This window comes from Myotis myotis, unplaced genomic scaffold (assembly GCF_014108235.1).
Source record: "Myotis myotis isolate mMyoMyo1 unplaced genomic scaffold, mMyoMyo1.p scaffold_m19_p_12, whole genome shotgun sequence".
Classification (NCBI taxonomy): Eukaryota; Metazoa; Chordata; class Mammalia; order Chiroptera; family Vespertilionidae; genus Myotis; species Myotis myotis.
The window spans coordinates 3,971,215-3,986,699 of NW_023416316.1; the positions used below are offsets into that span (position 1 = coordinate 3,971,215).

The 15,485-nt window shown below is 47.8% G+C and overlaps 1 protein-coding gene and 1 pseudogene across 3 annotated transcripts in view; both read right to left on the minus strand.

Annotated features, from left to right (window-relative positions):
• Window positions 1–1,257: 1,257 nt before the first annotated feature.
• GLE1 (GLE1 RNA export mediator) overlaps window positions 1,258–15,485 on the minus strand; it is a 20,746-nt gene continuing 6,518 nt past the window's right edge. For 2 of the 3 annotated variants that reach the window (XM_036329469.1, XM_036329472.1), the window contains exons 6-16: window positions 15,001–15,252; window positions 12,974–13,190; window positions 12,372–12,484; window positions 12,157–12,226; window positions 8,909–9,051; window positions 8,622–8,812; window positions 7,975–8,104; window positions 5,662–5,766; window positions 4,322–4,404; window positions 3,301–3,364; window positions 1,258–2,347 (exon numbers count right to left, since the gene is read on the minus strand). In XM_036329469.1, the coding sequence (XP_036185362.1) occupies window positions 2,279–2,347; window positions 3,301–3,364; window positions 4,322–4,404; window positions 5,662–5,766; window positions 7,975–8,104; window positions 8,622–8,812; window positions 8,909–9,051; window positions 12,157–12,226; window positions 12,372–12,484; window positions 12,974–13,190; window positions 15,001–15,252 (1,437 nt within the window). In that variant the 3' untranslated portion in view covers window positions 1,258–2,278. The remainder of the gene's footprint in view (window positions 2,348–3,300; window positions 3,365–4,321; window positions 4,405–5,661; window positions 5,767–7,974; window positions 8,105–8,621; window positions 8,813–8,908; window positions 9,052–12,156; window positions 12,227–12,371; window positions 12,485–12,973; window positions 13,191–15,000; window positions 15,253–15,485) is intronic. The other variant, XM_036329471.1, reaches the window with a different exon arrangement.
• On the minus strand, window positions 14,421–14,598 carry LOC118667815 (annotated as a pseudogene).

The window sequence follows — 15,485 nt, forward strand, 5'->3', positions numbered from 1 at the left end:
ACATGGGCACTCTGCCTGAGAAATGAGGTCAAGCCTGCAAGGAAGCTAGCAGGCAAGTGAGTACTTGAATTTAACAACAGAATGCAGCCCTCGGTATTCTACTCTAAGGAATCTGATGCTACTACCCATCAGGAGTTGCATCTATGGGCAGTCACTATCTCTGAAGGTGACACCATCAGGGAGGATCAAAAACCTGTCCTCCCAAATGCCCTCTTCTTGGTTTTCCATCAAGAACCCATTAGGAATACCACGCACTGAATGACATGTGCAACATGTTAGACACGTCTAGAGGCAGAACACTCAAATACCAGAAGTGTTCTCTCTGGAGTGGTGCAAATTCTAAGTAGCAGAGACCTTGGGAATCAGGTTGTCCACTGCTTTTTCACATTTCATGTTTGGTAGAGGGACTTTTTCACACACAGCCTTGCAGAGAACCCCAACACATCTAGCACAGAAAGCAAAAAGGCTGTGGCAGAGAGGAACCCGGAGCTCCATTAGGGCCCCACTAAGAGGTGCAAACTGTGAGCTGCATGAAGAACTCCAGCTGGCACGTTCGCCGGCCAGTGTCACAGATTTTCAGTTATGAACAGGACAATTTTCCAGCAGACGGCAGTGGTATCTTAAAGAAAGGGATGCCCTTTGAAACTTTGCATAAAAGCCTCCATGTGCTGACTGACTACAGGGCCGAGCTCCATCCACCCAACACCCTGAAGTCCGTGCTTCCCAACCTGTTCCCTGCCCTGATGTTTAGAAGATGCTGCTTATTGTAACGTTCAGGTACAGAGAGGAAGTGCAAACGGCACCTGGCCCTGGGGCTGCAGGCGAGCTGAGGTCAGTGGCCCTGACACACAGGCTGGGAAGCACTGCTGAGATGCTGCTGTGGAACACAATTTGAAACCTACTGACGAGTCCACTTGTGTTTTGCAGGTGGGGGACGTGAGGTTCAGAGAGGGTGAGGGACCTACCCAAGGCCACAAAACGTAAAAGTGAATGGAGCCCCAGTCTCCCACTGTTTATTCCACTGTGTCCACGTTGCAAATCTTTAATAATTTTCCCATTTCTGCTGGATAAAACAGGATCAGGTACTGCTATATAATTTTTTAAAAAGGGCATTTTCCCAAGGTAAAGGTCAAGAAGGCAAAGAAGGGAAAAATGTCTGCTTCTCTGTACCCAGACTTGGCACTTCCACGTCCCAGTGACCGAACAGCTCAAGGCACAGGAAGGTGATCATATTGAACCAACCAGATACCAGCAACAGATTTTTAAAATTCAAGTTTTATTATTTTTTGGCACCATAGTAAATAATTCAGCGCGGGTCACTTCAACAGTACCAGGGCACCTCCTCAAAACACCCCATCCCCCACACATGACATTTAAGGAGGAAGAGACCATGGCCGCTGCGCCTCTCAGTACGAAAGGCAGTAAATCTTTCAAATCTCGACTCTTATCTGAAAAGCCAGGCTTTGGATTTTTGTAGTGGGTTTAGCCAGGCAAATTTATCATCATTCATTAGTCAGAACAAGGAAAAATAATAATAATAAAGCAGTTCTCAATTCCTAACATCTCTGTTTAATTCCCGTCATTGCTTGGGGATGCTCAGCTCATGCATACTGTGGCCAGCTCCATCTCGGTCCATCTTCATTCAAACTGAAAACCAGACACACAAAGGCACCTGCCCTGGCTCATGCATCCCTTGTCACCCAGGCACTGGATTCCAATCGAGAGGGCAAACAGTGCTTCTTGGTTCAATACAACACATGGCAGGGCCTAATCCTAGACACTAGGCTGTCCGAGATGCCATTTAGGACAAAGTCCGTCCCTACATCAGGCATTTCCTCTGAATTTCTAATTACTTCACAAGCCGAGAAAGGCAAAGCAACCACAACTCAGACTCATATGTAAGGATTCGGGCCTCAACTACTACAGGACTCTTGGAAGTGGTGGGCTCACTTGAGCTCAGAGCGAAATGCTTAGGTATTATTACCTACTTTCTGAAAAGATTCGAGACAGAAAGGTAATAAAACAGTCGCATCAAGTGCTAAACACCTCAAAATGTTTGCAAAAGTGAGAAGGCCAAATCCACTTCTTCTGTCATGTGGATCCCTTGAGGAGTCATCAGTGGCCCATGAAAACCTTTCCTAGTCACAAGGCATAAATACATAAAAATACATATTGGTAGGTTTCTAAATCTGACAGTGCTCTCTCAAACACAGCTGTGTTCAGTTGCTTTATTATTGCGCCTCCGCACCAAAACGGTGACGGTGGGTGACGAGTGACATCAGGAACGCCAGAAGGAGGAAGTCAGAAAGCCCTTGGGGACAGGAATCTCCTTGCGCTGCAAACATTTCTGGTCAGGGAAAGATGAAGAGAACAGAATGACTTTCTGATAACACTGCTTCCAACACGTAACTAGAAGGAATCTGAGGGACAGGAAGCTCAAGTCCCACAGGATGGAGCTCAAAGAAGGAGAAGGCACAGGACTGCGGTTGTGTAGACTTCCGCTTCCGAATGAAGTGCCGCCCAGGACAAACGCTATGCGATTATTCTGCCTGTCCCTCACGTCTCCCATGGCCGAGCCCATCTTTCGATATCGCTGGTTTCCCAATGGGGCTCCTGGAAACTGGAAGGTAGCAGGCCGTGTTGGCAGACCTACCAGAGTTCTAAGTTATCTGTCAACATGATCTGCTTAGAAATGTTGGCACTTAGAAACATGAGGAGTCTGGCTGAAAGTTCAGTCTGTTCTTGTGGAGAAAAGTGAGCAGCACACTCACCACCTCCCCCGACCTGAATCTGGGCCCGACTGGTGTGGCTCAGTGGTTGAGCATCGGCCTATGAACCAGGAGGTTACAGTTCAATTCCTGGTCAGGGCACAGGCCCAGGTTTCGGCTGGAGTCAGGGGTGTGCAGGAGGCAGCCAATCAAAGATTCTCTCTCATCATTGATGTTTCTCTCTCTCTCTCTCTCTCTCTTCCTCTCCCTTCCTCTCTGAAATAAAATAAAAAATTTTTAAAGAAAAGAACCTTGGCCAACATGCCAAAATGTACTGGTGAGACAAGACTCGTTAGACAGGTTTTATTCATCTCTTAGGGTAGCTTCCCCATGGGCAGCATGGACAATGACATGTAGGAAGGAGAAATGGCAGTCTTTAAAGCTCTGGGGAAATTATGGACAAACAAGTAGAGTCTGGAAAAACCAAGAGGAAGAGACTGCAATCAGAGAGCCTGGAGGCCCAAGACCGGTCAGGCATAGGCTCATTCAAGGCCAACAATGGTTTGGGATGTGTGGGTTCAGGGCATCTCACCTCCAAGAACTGCTTGAGGCGTATGAAGGAACCCATCTGTCCCGAGCTTGTAATGGCTTCAATCCTGCAGGAACAGAAAGAAGACACGTGGTGAGTGACACCCATTTCTTGGAAAGGAGCCAGGGGAAGGGCGCGATCAAATGACTCACGAAGATGTCTTCTAGACCAGTGGTCGCCAACCTTTCAGACCTCGCAGACCACCGGTTGGCGACCACTGTTCTAGACTAAGGATGCTGTCGCTCTTCCAAATGGTCTCAACCTTCTTTTCAAACAAGGGGGTAAAGGAGAGAAAGCACCCCTCCTTCCCAAGGCCATTGTGATTGGGTGGGATGGGGCTGTCAGGGCCCTTCCCCCATCTGAAATGCCAATGAGGTGAGAGGAATGAGAAGGGAACCTAAAGTAGATCTCCACACCAGAGTCAAGCAAACTGACAACTGACTTATTGAGAGGGTTTGACTCCTTGGTTTAATTAAAAACTGCACGTAATCACCATCCTAGATTACCTGGAGGGGGTGGGGGGGGGTGGGAAATGGTGGAAAAGAATAGAGTTTAAAACAATGTCAGGTATCTGAATCCAAGATCTTCCTATTCGTTTTTTCATTTAGCAACGAGAGAGACTCTTATTAATAGTTGAGCCCGGCTGGTGTGGCTCAGTGGTTGAGCATCGACCTATGAACCAGGAGGTCACGGTTCGATTCCCAGTCAGGACACATGCCAGGGTTGCAGGTTTGATCCCCATTGGGGGGGTGGGGGGCGTGCAGGAGGCAGCCAATCAATGATTCGCTCTCATCACTGATGTTTCTATCTCTCCCTCCCTCTCCCTTCCTCTCTGAAATCAATAAAAAGATACTTTTTAAAAAAAAATGTTTATTCAGATATCAAAGAGGATTGGAGTAGGGATGTCACACTTAATGCAGGTGTTTTTAACCAAGTCAAACCAGCATGTAACAGCGCCCAAGGGTATCTGATGTCCTCAGTTCTACCTTCCGAATCCCTGGGGTCTGCTCAACAAGGCTAATACCTGGGGAAGTAGTCCTCTTTGATGAGAAGCATCATCTTCCAGAACTGGGCCTGATACTGCTTCATGAGGGCATTCCCACACACCTAGGGGGAAAGACAGGCAGAGAATGAAAGCTCACACTCACCCAAGAGATCGGGAACCACCATCAGCCCTGGCCTTTCTCTCCTGTCCAGAACTTCAGCCACAGAATGGCACTGGGCTAGCAACCAAGGGAATAAATGGAGAAATACAACTTTCTCCTGAAGCATTTCTCTCTATATGGCAACACCTACATTTAACCAGCCTGGAGGTATTAATATGAACCAAACTCAATTAACTAGTCTTCTTTGATTTACTGTAGTGAAAATAAGCCTTTCTAAAGGGCTGGCATACCCCCAACCGTAGTAAGCAGAGAATACAGAATCCCACCGTGTTCTCAATGATTCAGGGTCACTGTTCACGTACTGTGACTTCAGGAGCTTTAAGGTGATTAGAAACTATTGGCATTTGAAGGCCAAATGGCCCCAGGTTTATGGCACGTGCCTTCTTTCTTTAAGCAGTGTCTCCTTTCAACAGAAACCCTTACCCTTTCGCCTTCTGGATGAGGGAGACACCTGACTCAGGCTGTTTAGTTACATTCTCTGTGCTGAGAATTATGAATCGCAATGGTGGGACACCAGTCCCCCCAGACCGGGTGGCCACACCAAAACTGAGGGATATAGCCCTCCACTGTGTATGGAGAACTAGGGAAGGTCGGTCTGGAGAGCAAGAACGAGGCAACTGGCAGGAAGAGCTCATATGAAAGACACAGAGGGAAACTCGGTACCTGGTGACATCCCATTTCCTGGTTCAAGGCCCTCATGAGCTCCAACTGTCTACCCCAGTGGTCGGCAAACTGAGGCTCATGAGCCACACGCGGCTCTTTGGCTTCTTGAGTGTGGCTCTTCCACAAAATACCGACTTCTGCGCATGGGCCACGAAGTTTCAATCGCACTGTACGTGCGCGCCCGCACGTGGTATTTTGTGGAAGAGCCACACTCAAGGGGCCAAAGAGCTGCATGTGGCTTGCCAGCCGCAGTTTGCCGACCACTGGTATCCTGCCCTTGGTCCTGGGAGTCACTTTTCTACCCCTAAAACAGATTCCCCTTTCACTTATGCTGGGATGTAGTTTCCATTCCCTACAATGAGAAGCCAAGTACAGTGGGAAGAAAAAGCAAAAGCTAGGCTTGTCGTAGGCCTCCAGGAAAACCTGACACTAGACCCCATGCTGTTCACCATCACCCCCATGTCTGTACTGCTTCCCCACTCGGGTCACGCAGAGGCCCACGGCTGCTGCAACCACTGATAACTGCACTGTGTACCTCCAAGAAGTCAAAGAGGAGGGTGGCTGTCACGTCCGACAGGGGCTCCATGTTTAGTATCTGTGCCAACCAGCGCCAGCCATGGTTTAAGCCATGAGGGTGAACCTGGGAGGAGAGAAGCTTGGTCATGATTTGATCTCACTTGGCCTTTCTCTCCTGTCCAGAACTTCAGCCACAGAATGGCACTGGGCTAGCAACCAAGGGAATAAATGGAGAAATACAACTTTCTCCATTTATTCAGAGCTACATTCCCAATGCTATCATCCAGCCATTACCTAGTGGACATGAGCCCCACATCTCTAACCCAAGCACATGCAGCAGAACAGAAACAACCAAAGCCAAATGAACTCTGTTTTGTTTTAATATGTTTTTTTTAATATTGATTTCAGAGAGGAAGGGAGAGGGAGAGAGAGAGAAACATCAATGATGAGACAGAATCATTGATCAGCTGCATCCTGCATGCCCCCTACTGAAGATTGAGCAGGAAATCCAGGCATATGCCCTTGACCGGAATCAAACCCGCGACCCTTCAGTCCGCAGGCCGACGCTCTATCCACTGAGCCAAGCCGGCGAGGGCTGAACTGTTTTCAAATGTTCCAACACTCTGAAGCCCACACATTCTTTACAGGATCCCTTTAATACACATCTGTCAGCTTCAATTTCAAGAATTCCATAGACCAACAGTTACCCTAATCGACACTTATTATTTTACTACCTTAGCGAAGAACCTGGGACAGAGCAGGTGCACAATAAAAACTTCTTGGGTTGCCTTAGCTCAGTGATGGCGAACCTTTTGAGCTCGGCATGTCAGCATTTTGAAAAACCCTAACTTAACTCTGGTGCCGTGTCACATATAGAAATTTTTTGATATTTGCAACCATAGTAAAACAAAGACTTATATTTTTGATATTTATTTTATATATTTAAATGCCATTTAACAAAGAAAAATCAACCAAAAAAAAATGAGTTCATGTGTCACCTCTGACACGCATGTCATAGGTTCGCCATCACTGCCCTAACCGGTTTGGCTCAATGGATGGAGCCAAATGGCAGAGAAATTTGTGGTGAGAAACCTTATTGCCCGAGGTACGGGAAGACGAGGCAGGTGCGCAGCGCGTAGCCATTCGCGATATTAACGCCGTCCTCATCTCTGTTGCCAGAAACAAGGAGAGGAGGAGGTGGCCTCTCATCATGAAGCTACCCATCACTGCCCTAACCGGTTTGGCTCAGTGGATGGAGTCGGCCTGTGGACTGAAGGGTCCCAGGTTCGATTCCGGTGAGGGGCATATACCTTGGTTGCAGGCATATCCCCAGTAGGGGGTGTGCAGGAGGCAGCTTATCGATGTTTCTCTCTCATCGATGTCTCTAACTCTCTATCCCTCTCCCTTCCTCTCTGTAAAAAAATCAATAAAATATATTAAAAAAAACAAAAAAATTCTTGGGTTCAATTAACTCAGACCCTTTTCTCTTTAGGTTCCCAAGTCCATTGGCTTCTCCATGTTGCCAATCCGTGCCTCTGGTACTGGCTGGGCAGCTCAACTGGCTTGAGTGTCGTCCCAATACATCAAGACTGCAGGTTTAATCCCTGGTCAGGGCACATGCAAGCAGCAACCAACGACTGTATAAATGCATGGAGCAACAAACTGATGTTCCTTTCTCTTTCTCCCTTCCTCTCTCTCTAAAATTAAAACACACACAAAAAAGACTGAGCTGGCAGGTCAAACCTTGGACCCCAGCTGTGGCTCTGCTGTTGTCAAGTGTGTATCATCATGGCTTGCTAAGCCTCCATCTATCCATTTAAATCTAACCATAAAGCTTAATTTACAACCGACTACTGCCTGGTCGACTCTTTTTTAAAAATATGTTTTTATTGATTTCAGACAGAGAGGAAAGGAAAGGGGGAGGAGTAGAGAGGGAGAGGGAGAGAGAGAGAGAGAAAGAGGGGGGGGGGGGGGGGACGGAGAGACAGACACATTGATTGGTTGCCTCCAATACACACCCCAACCAGAGATTAAACCTGCAACCTGGGTATGTGCCCTGACCGGTAATCAAATCAGTGACTTTCCAGTGCATGGGACAATGCTCAATAATGACACCAACCAACTGAGCCACAACCAGCCAGGGCTGGTTGACTCTTTTATGAACTGTTACCTAATAATCAACACCAACTTCTCTAAAGAAGACACATGAAGCGGCGGTACACCTGAACTCAGCACGTGACCGGAGGCCCTCTCTGAAAGCCAGTATTTCCTGCAGACAGAACCCCGACTAAGGGCCGGCCTCGCATTCTCGGCAGTAAGCCTTTCCTCCTACCTCTTGTCGAGTTCCATACGGCCACCGGAGCTGGATGATGGCAGCATAGAGACGCATCATCCCGGACATGCGTTTCAGAAAGTTGTCCTGCTGCTCCACCTTGGAATCCTTCACTTGGTAGCCAAGCATTCTAAGTGGGAGGAAAAATTCAGTGTGACAAGGTCAAAACGAGAGTGACAGAGCAGAGATTGCGTTTCATGGCTAAAAGTCACAACATATTATTAATGCATTATTGCACATTACTGCATCTGTAGAAGACGTTGTTTACAAAGCACTCACATCCACATCAAATCTGTGCATCATATAAGTCCTGTGAGGTGAACTCACAGGTCATCATATCGTTTACAAATAAGGAAAATGACACCCAAAGAGGTAAAATTATTTACCCATTTTGCAGTTATTCAATGACAAAGCAGGGATAAAATTCCAAAACTCCTGGACTCTAGATCCATTATTCTTTTCACTAAACTATATTGATTACTGGCACCTAAATCCACAAATTCCAGTAACTGTCCAGTTTGCATGAAATACATTGTATTTTCTGATATAACATTCAAGACACGTAAAAGCTGTGAGGAGGAATATAAATTCTACATATGTTTCTACTTCACGAATCGCCCCAGGGATAGTCAGGAGACCAGCCTCACCTTTGATAGTCTTCCAAAGCCATTCCCTCCCTGAAAGCTGGGTAGAAAGGGACAGAGTACGGACAATTCTTGTGCAGATGAGCCAGGATGAGGTCCCCCACCCTCGGGTGCAGCTCCCAGATTCCGGACGCCACGACGGCAATGGGGAACGCAGCTTCATGATGAGAGGCCACCTCCTCCTCTCCTTGTTTCTGGCAACAGAGATGAGGACGGCGTTAATATCGCGAATGGCTACGTGCTGCGCACCTGCCTCGTCTTCCCGTACCTCGGGCAATAAGGTTTCTCACCACAAATTTCTCTGCCAGTTTGTACTGGACAAAGTCCAGGCCCTGTGGATTCAGTGTGACGGACACAGAGCGCCCACCCGATTGAACAGGTTTTCCAGAGAGCAGGTTGTGGATCTTGTCAAAGATCTCCTTCAGCTTGGAGCCTGGGTATGAAAGAGATAAAGTGACTTAAATCAACCTATTTTTTAGAAGGAATCTACGTAAACCCATCTGTGCAGCCTACAGAAGTTCAGAGCCTACGGACAAAATACTGATGCAGAAAAATGCATGACAATCAAAACACATGTGGGGGAATGCAAAAAGGACACAGGACATACTGTTCATAGGAATCCCTCATTTGGGAATGGACTAATTCTGAAACTGACACATCAAACAGACAGAGGGATAAACATTGTGGAGATAAGTGTTGAGCTGTTACAGATCCCACCGCCTGTGGTTGACGTGCCTACAGGAGCCACTGCATCTCGAGGGAAAACCTTCCAGAGCATCTCCCCAGCTCACAATAATCCCCCCGCTTCTCCGAGACCCGCTTTCCTCCATCCTCAGACACAAAGTGGGTTCCTAGTAGCTGCGTTCGTATAACAGAGCCGGAGTGCCCCAACCCCGACAGGGGCTACAGGAAGAGTTGTCCAGCTGAGCCGATCAGCCAACCGACAGAGTCCATTCCGAGACGTGCCCCAGCAACACGTACACTCTAAGCAGTGGGACCTTGCAACTGCCACGTGGACCAAAGAACAGCCGTCTACAAACTACGCATAGACGCACAGAGGAAGACGAGATGAGAGAGAACAGGGTCCTGAAGTCTCTAGCCCGAGACCTAGCTTCATTCCCGCCATGAGGTCCTCCAACATTTGCAAGCAGTTTAAATTAGCACAGCATTGCCCTAGCTGGTTTGGCTCAGTGGATAAAGGGTCGGCCTGTGGACTAAAGGGTCCTGGGTTCGATTCCAGTTAAGGGCATGTACTTCGGTTGCAGACTCCTCCCCGGCCTGAACCCTGGTTGGGGCTCGTGCAGGAGGCAACCAATTGATGTTTTTTTCTCTCACATCGATATTTCTCTCTGTCTTTTCCTCTCTCTAAAAATCAATGGAAAAATATCCTCGGGTGAGGATTAAATTAGCATGGCATCACCAGCTTAGAAATACCCTGCCATGGTCCTAATTACTTTAAGAATGTTCCCCTTATTAGATGTGGGGAACGAAACAGAGAAGACAGTCAGAGGGGTGCCTTCCAGGTTCCAGCTAAGGTGACTGAATAGACAATGGTGCTATTGATTACTCAGCACAGAGGAGAAAAACAGGCATAAGGAAATGACAAGCTCAGACCTCACCACATTGCACCTGAGGTCTCTGAGAGCCAGCCACGCACAGACGTCCCGCAGTAGCTGGTCCTAGAGAATCTGAAGCTCAGAGGAACTGGGTGAGTCGGAGGCAGACTGGGAGTCATTCGTCAGCACAGGGAGTAATGGGGAAAGCCAGGGAGGAATTAGGAGAAGGGAGGGGTGAGAGCAGACCCCTAGGGAACACCTACCACTGAGGTGAGGGCAGGAGACCAAGGAACCGAAGGCGAGAGGCAGGAGGAGAGCCTGGAAACTAACGCTCCGTGGAAGCCAAAGGAGTCGCGTTTCACAAAGGGAAAATCAACGGCGCCAAACGGAACCGCGAGGAAGACCAGAAAATCCCCAAAGGTGTAGAATCAAAGGAAACGTATGTTAGGATGTGAGGGACTCACGCACGTTTAAAAGAAAAGGAGTCTGTGACAGGGAGTAATTTCGCATAAAACAGGAGGGGGGCCATGAACGATGCTGCCAAGCCTTGGAGGCGATGGGAGGGGAGGGGAATGAAGGCAGAGGCGGGGGGCAGCATGGGTCAGGACGCCGCCTCTGAAACAGGAGCCCGAGAGGTAAGTACAGCTGTGCACAGGTGAAGGCGGCACCGGAGGCTCTCACACCTGTCGTCTCGATTTCCTGATGAAAGACGAGGCAAGGCGGTCGGTCAACTTAGGAGTAAGGCTGCGGATAAGCCAGCGGGGGAGTGGTGGAGGTGTGGGATGGCTGTCGAGCCACCTCTCCCCGCTGCTTGTATCAAAGGTCAAGGCACTTTAAATTCCAGAAAGTGATACGTATTTATTTATTTATACCTTGCCCTGTTCCAGAAAGAATTTCAGGCAGCGATGTGATAGGTAAGTCCCATCATGTACCATCTCAAGGGCAGAAAAGGCAACCTTCCTACGCTTTGCAGGCACCCGGTCAATCAGGGGACCCGGGAGTCCCAGCTGTCCATGTGCCCCCGCCACTCAGCAGCAGGTCTGTCATTTGGAGGCTGCACAACCAGAGCGCTTGCTATAAAACATAAACCTGTTTCTAAAGGAGAAAGGAAGACGGTCTTTCCTCTGTCTGGTTCCTACTCTCTCATCTCAGTCTCCAGAGAGAAAAGGAAGGAGTCTAAAGTGCTAGCAGGACCGGCTTCGAGTCTGGAAAAGCTGGTGCAGGACAAAAGCCAAGAATCTGAGTCATGCCCTAGGTCCCCTTAGCAATATTTTCTGCAGCAACGTCCAATTTTAGGTCAGAGCCACTCTAAATAATTCACTATTAACATGCAGCTTATTATTTATTTATTTTTGGTTAATCCTCATTTAAGGATATTCTTCCATTGATTTTTAGGGAAGTGGAAGAGAGAGAAACATCGATGTAAGAGAAACACATTGATTGGTTGCCTCCTGCACGTGCCCCGACCAGGGCCTGCAATCAAGGTATTTACCGTTCATCGGAATCGAACCCGGGACCTTTGGCCCATCGCCCATCGCTCTAGCCCAGTGATGGCGAACCTATGACACGCGTGTCAGAGGTGACACGCAAACTCATTTTTTTGGTTGACTTTTCTTTGTTAAATGGCATTTAAATATATAAAATAAATATCAAAAATATAAGTCTTTGTTTTACTGTGGTTGCAAATATCAAAAAATTTCTATATGTGACACGGCACCAGAGTTAGGTTAGGGTTTTTCAAAAGGCTGACACGCCGAGCTCAAAAGGTTCGCCATCACTGCCCTAGCCATTATCACCTTCCATGTGCTGAAGAGGAAACAAAGCAGAGCAAAACAGGAGGCACACACCTTCCATGCGCCCGATCCGACTGTCAGCAGGCAGTCAGCGTGCTGCCCGTGGGCACCTTACAGATAAGTGGATTTGGAGTCTTAAAAAGTAATAAAACCAAGTGACGGGCCGTGTTCCCGACTCCTGTGACCAACCTGCGATGGTGGAGATCTGGCTCACGGGGATGGTGGCTGCCTTCTGGAGGTCCATCTTTATCTTTTTGACCTGCCAGGAGAGAACCGGGAGGAGACAGATGGCTTTCTGAAGAGCTGCATTGGGGAACGTCACACGCTAGTCATGTACCTCTGGGGCACAAGGCTGATCGGAGAACTCTGAGGCCCAGAGAATCCCCGCTTCCACCCCTTCCTACCTGACTGTCTTTGCTGCTGGTCAGTCCCTCAAAGGCCAGCACACACTGACGGGAGGCCTCCTGCAGCTGCTGGTACCACTGCATTGTACTGTCTTGTACCTTCACCTGGAGGTCTGAGGAGTAAAAGACAAGCTCTCTTAACAATAGGTAGTATTTACTGAACACTTAATACGAACCAGACACTGTTCTAATGACCTCATGCACAACTGCTTTTACTGTCTAATCCGTGAAGCAGATACTATTATTATCTTCATTTTATACAGAAACAGACGAGGAAAGGTTAACCAGTTTGCTCAGGTCACACTGCTAGGAAGCAGTAAAACTAGACTCCCACTGATCTGGCTCCAAAGCCACATTCTCAACCATCACACTACAGTGATTCTCTTATGTTCTAACAAGCATGTATTTTGTACATATTTATTGAAAATACTCAGTAGCAGCAATACTTGGAATAATGTATCTATCAGAATGATACAGAATTTCAAGTCCTCAGGGCGAGTGCTGGAGTCTGAAGTCAGGCTCCACATCAGCCGATACTCAAACACCTTCTTGCTCCTTCGCACATTCTGAAACTTACAAGGATCGTACCCCACGACACTCACCTTCACTCCGTGTCCCTCCCGGGCCCTGGCTGGGAGCGGGGCACTCTTTGCTGACCTCTGGCCTCTGCTGCGTCTGTGCCTCTTGACGCTTCGCCTGGGCCTCCTCTTCATCCTGCCTCCTCTTGTCTTCACACGCCCTGGCGTCCGTCAGGAGGTCCCGCATTTCTTGCAGCGCGCTCTCGGCCACGGCTTGGTCCTCTGCCGTGGGAAAGCCGTTCTGTCAGGGTGAGAGGCAGAGCTCTGTGGTTATGGCCTAGGCAGCCTGTGGGGCTGAGTCCTACCTTACACAAGCCAACGTATTTCTAGAATTACAACTGTTGTATTAATGTCTTACCATTCATCAACGTGGCGATACCTACTGCTTTCCTGTTCTCATAAAGGTAACACCAATTTACCAGCAACACCACTCACTAACACTAACTCACTAACACTCGGAAAGCTTTGTAAACATTTGTGACAAGAGTCTACACAAAATGATATGGTGTTTTCATTTGCATTCCATGTATTAATGGCGATTTTGAATTTATTTTCAAATCTGTTAGACAATTATATTTGTGCTTTTATACACTGTCCTGTCCTTTACTCATCTTTGCATTAGTGGGATAGAGGTACAGTGATTTATCTTTTTCCCCCTAAATTCCTAAGTTCCTAATGATAGTTTAAAAAAGAAAAGCTCTCTTAAGTCGCTGTAGAATACTAGGAAAGCAGCTCATTATGCTGGAAACTGATGAGGGAAAGACTCCAATATTTACCCTTTCCTTCCTCTATAGGCTGCACCTCGAGATAATAGTTTATGGGGAACGTTTCTTCTTGTAGCTGAATTCCAGAAAGAATGATAAACTTAGAAAAACGTAAAACCTACCACCCCTAATGAAAATGGTCAGCAATGGCCACTGAGCCACTAGCTAAAGGCATGCAGGGATCTTCACAGTGGGAGATAAGGCTGACAATATCTGAAGCCACAGGTTGACCTGAGTATCACAAGTGAAAAGGCCATCAGATAGAACATGCCTTTGGCATGGTGCAGAAACAGGTACATACACACTACTCCCTATGAAGTTCTTGTGTGCCCACAACGATCAAACACAGATCCAAGCAAGCTCCTAGATCTGTGCTGTCCAATAAGGTAGCCATGTGTTGCTATTTAGATTTAAATGAATTTTACAAGTGTTTACATTACAATACAATTCTCAGGCCCTTGCTGGTTTGGCTCAGTGGATAGAGCGTTGGCCTGCAGATTGAAGGGTCCCAGGTTTGATTCCAGTAAAGGCCACATGTTGCAGGCTCGATCCCCAGTAGGGGGCGTGCAGAAGGCAGCCAATCAATGGTTCTCATCACTGATGTTTCTCTCTCTCTCCCTCTCCCTTCCTCTCTGAAATCAATAAAAAAATATTCAAATATTTAAATATAAATAAAATGGTGTCACTGCAGTGTTATGCACAATAGTGTAAATATAGAAACTTAAATGTCCACCAATAGACATGCCTTTATTCTTTTTTTTTTTTTTTTTTGGGGGGGGGGGGGGGAGGGAATCACAGGGGCCAGCACATCCGGAATGCAATGGGTAAGCCTCGCCCTGGGAAAACCACCTTCGTGAGCAGGTATCTCCCCTGCCAGGTAAGTACAGACATGCTTTTTTCAATACATTTTGGTCTGGTTATATGATGGAAACATCCAATTTCATCTATCCATCCAATACTTATTAACTATATACTACGTGTTAAGGCAATACTGGCATGTTTTAATAGTGCCTTAAAAACATGGATATTTTAGTAATTAGAGTAATTATGTGTTCAAAATACATTAACTGAAAAAAGCAATAAAAATTTCTGTAAGTTTTTAATATTGATCATAAGCATAGCAGGCATTCAATATACATTCCTGAATGAACGAGGTAAAGTATTTTGCAATCAGAAAACACACACTTTTTAAACCTAAGATGAGAGACTCTATGAGCCCCATGTGGGACAGGGATGACGCACACGCACACTCTGCAGACAGAACAGAGTCCCCTGCAGCCCCCTCACCTCTGAAGTGGTCCGAATGATCCCCGAGATGAGGCCGCACAGCTGGTTGCCTCGGCTCCGCAAGGCCAGCAGGTCCACCTTCAGGTCTCTGTGCTGGCCCACGGAGTCCAGCTGCTGGTTGAGGTGCAGCAGCTCCTCCTGCAGGGCGTAGAGGCTCCGCAGGCGGACCTGGCCTTCCTCCCTCCGCAGCCGCTCCTGCTCCACCTGCTTCAGGCGCTGCTGCTCTGCCTCCCACAGCTTCAGGTTGAGAATCTACAGGAAGGGCTGTCGAGTTACCTCTCTGAGGGGCTCCTGGCCTTCTCTTTCTACTTCCTCAAGCTCTGTGCGGGCCTCATATTTTCAGGCGGACCCAGAGCAGGAAAGGGCTGCCCAGGGTCAGGCGCACAGAGGCAAGAAAGGGGCCAGGTCCTCCACGACTGTTTGCCAGAACTGACTCTTCGGGAGGTCACAGCCAGACCCCGAAACCCCCACACGGGTTCTCCCAG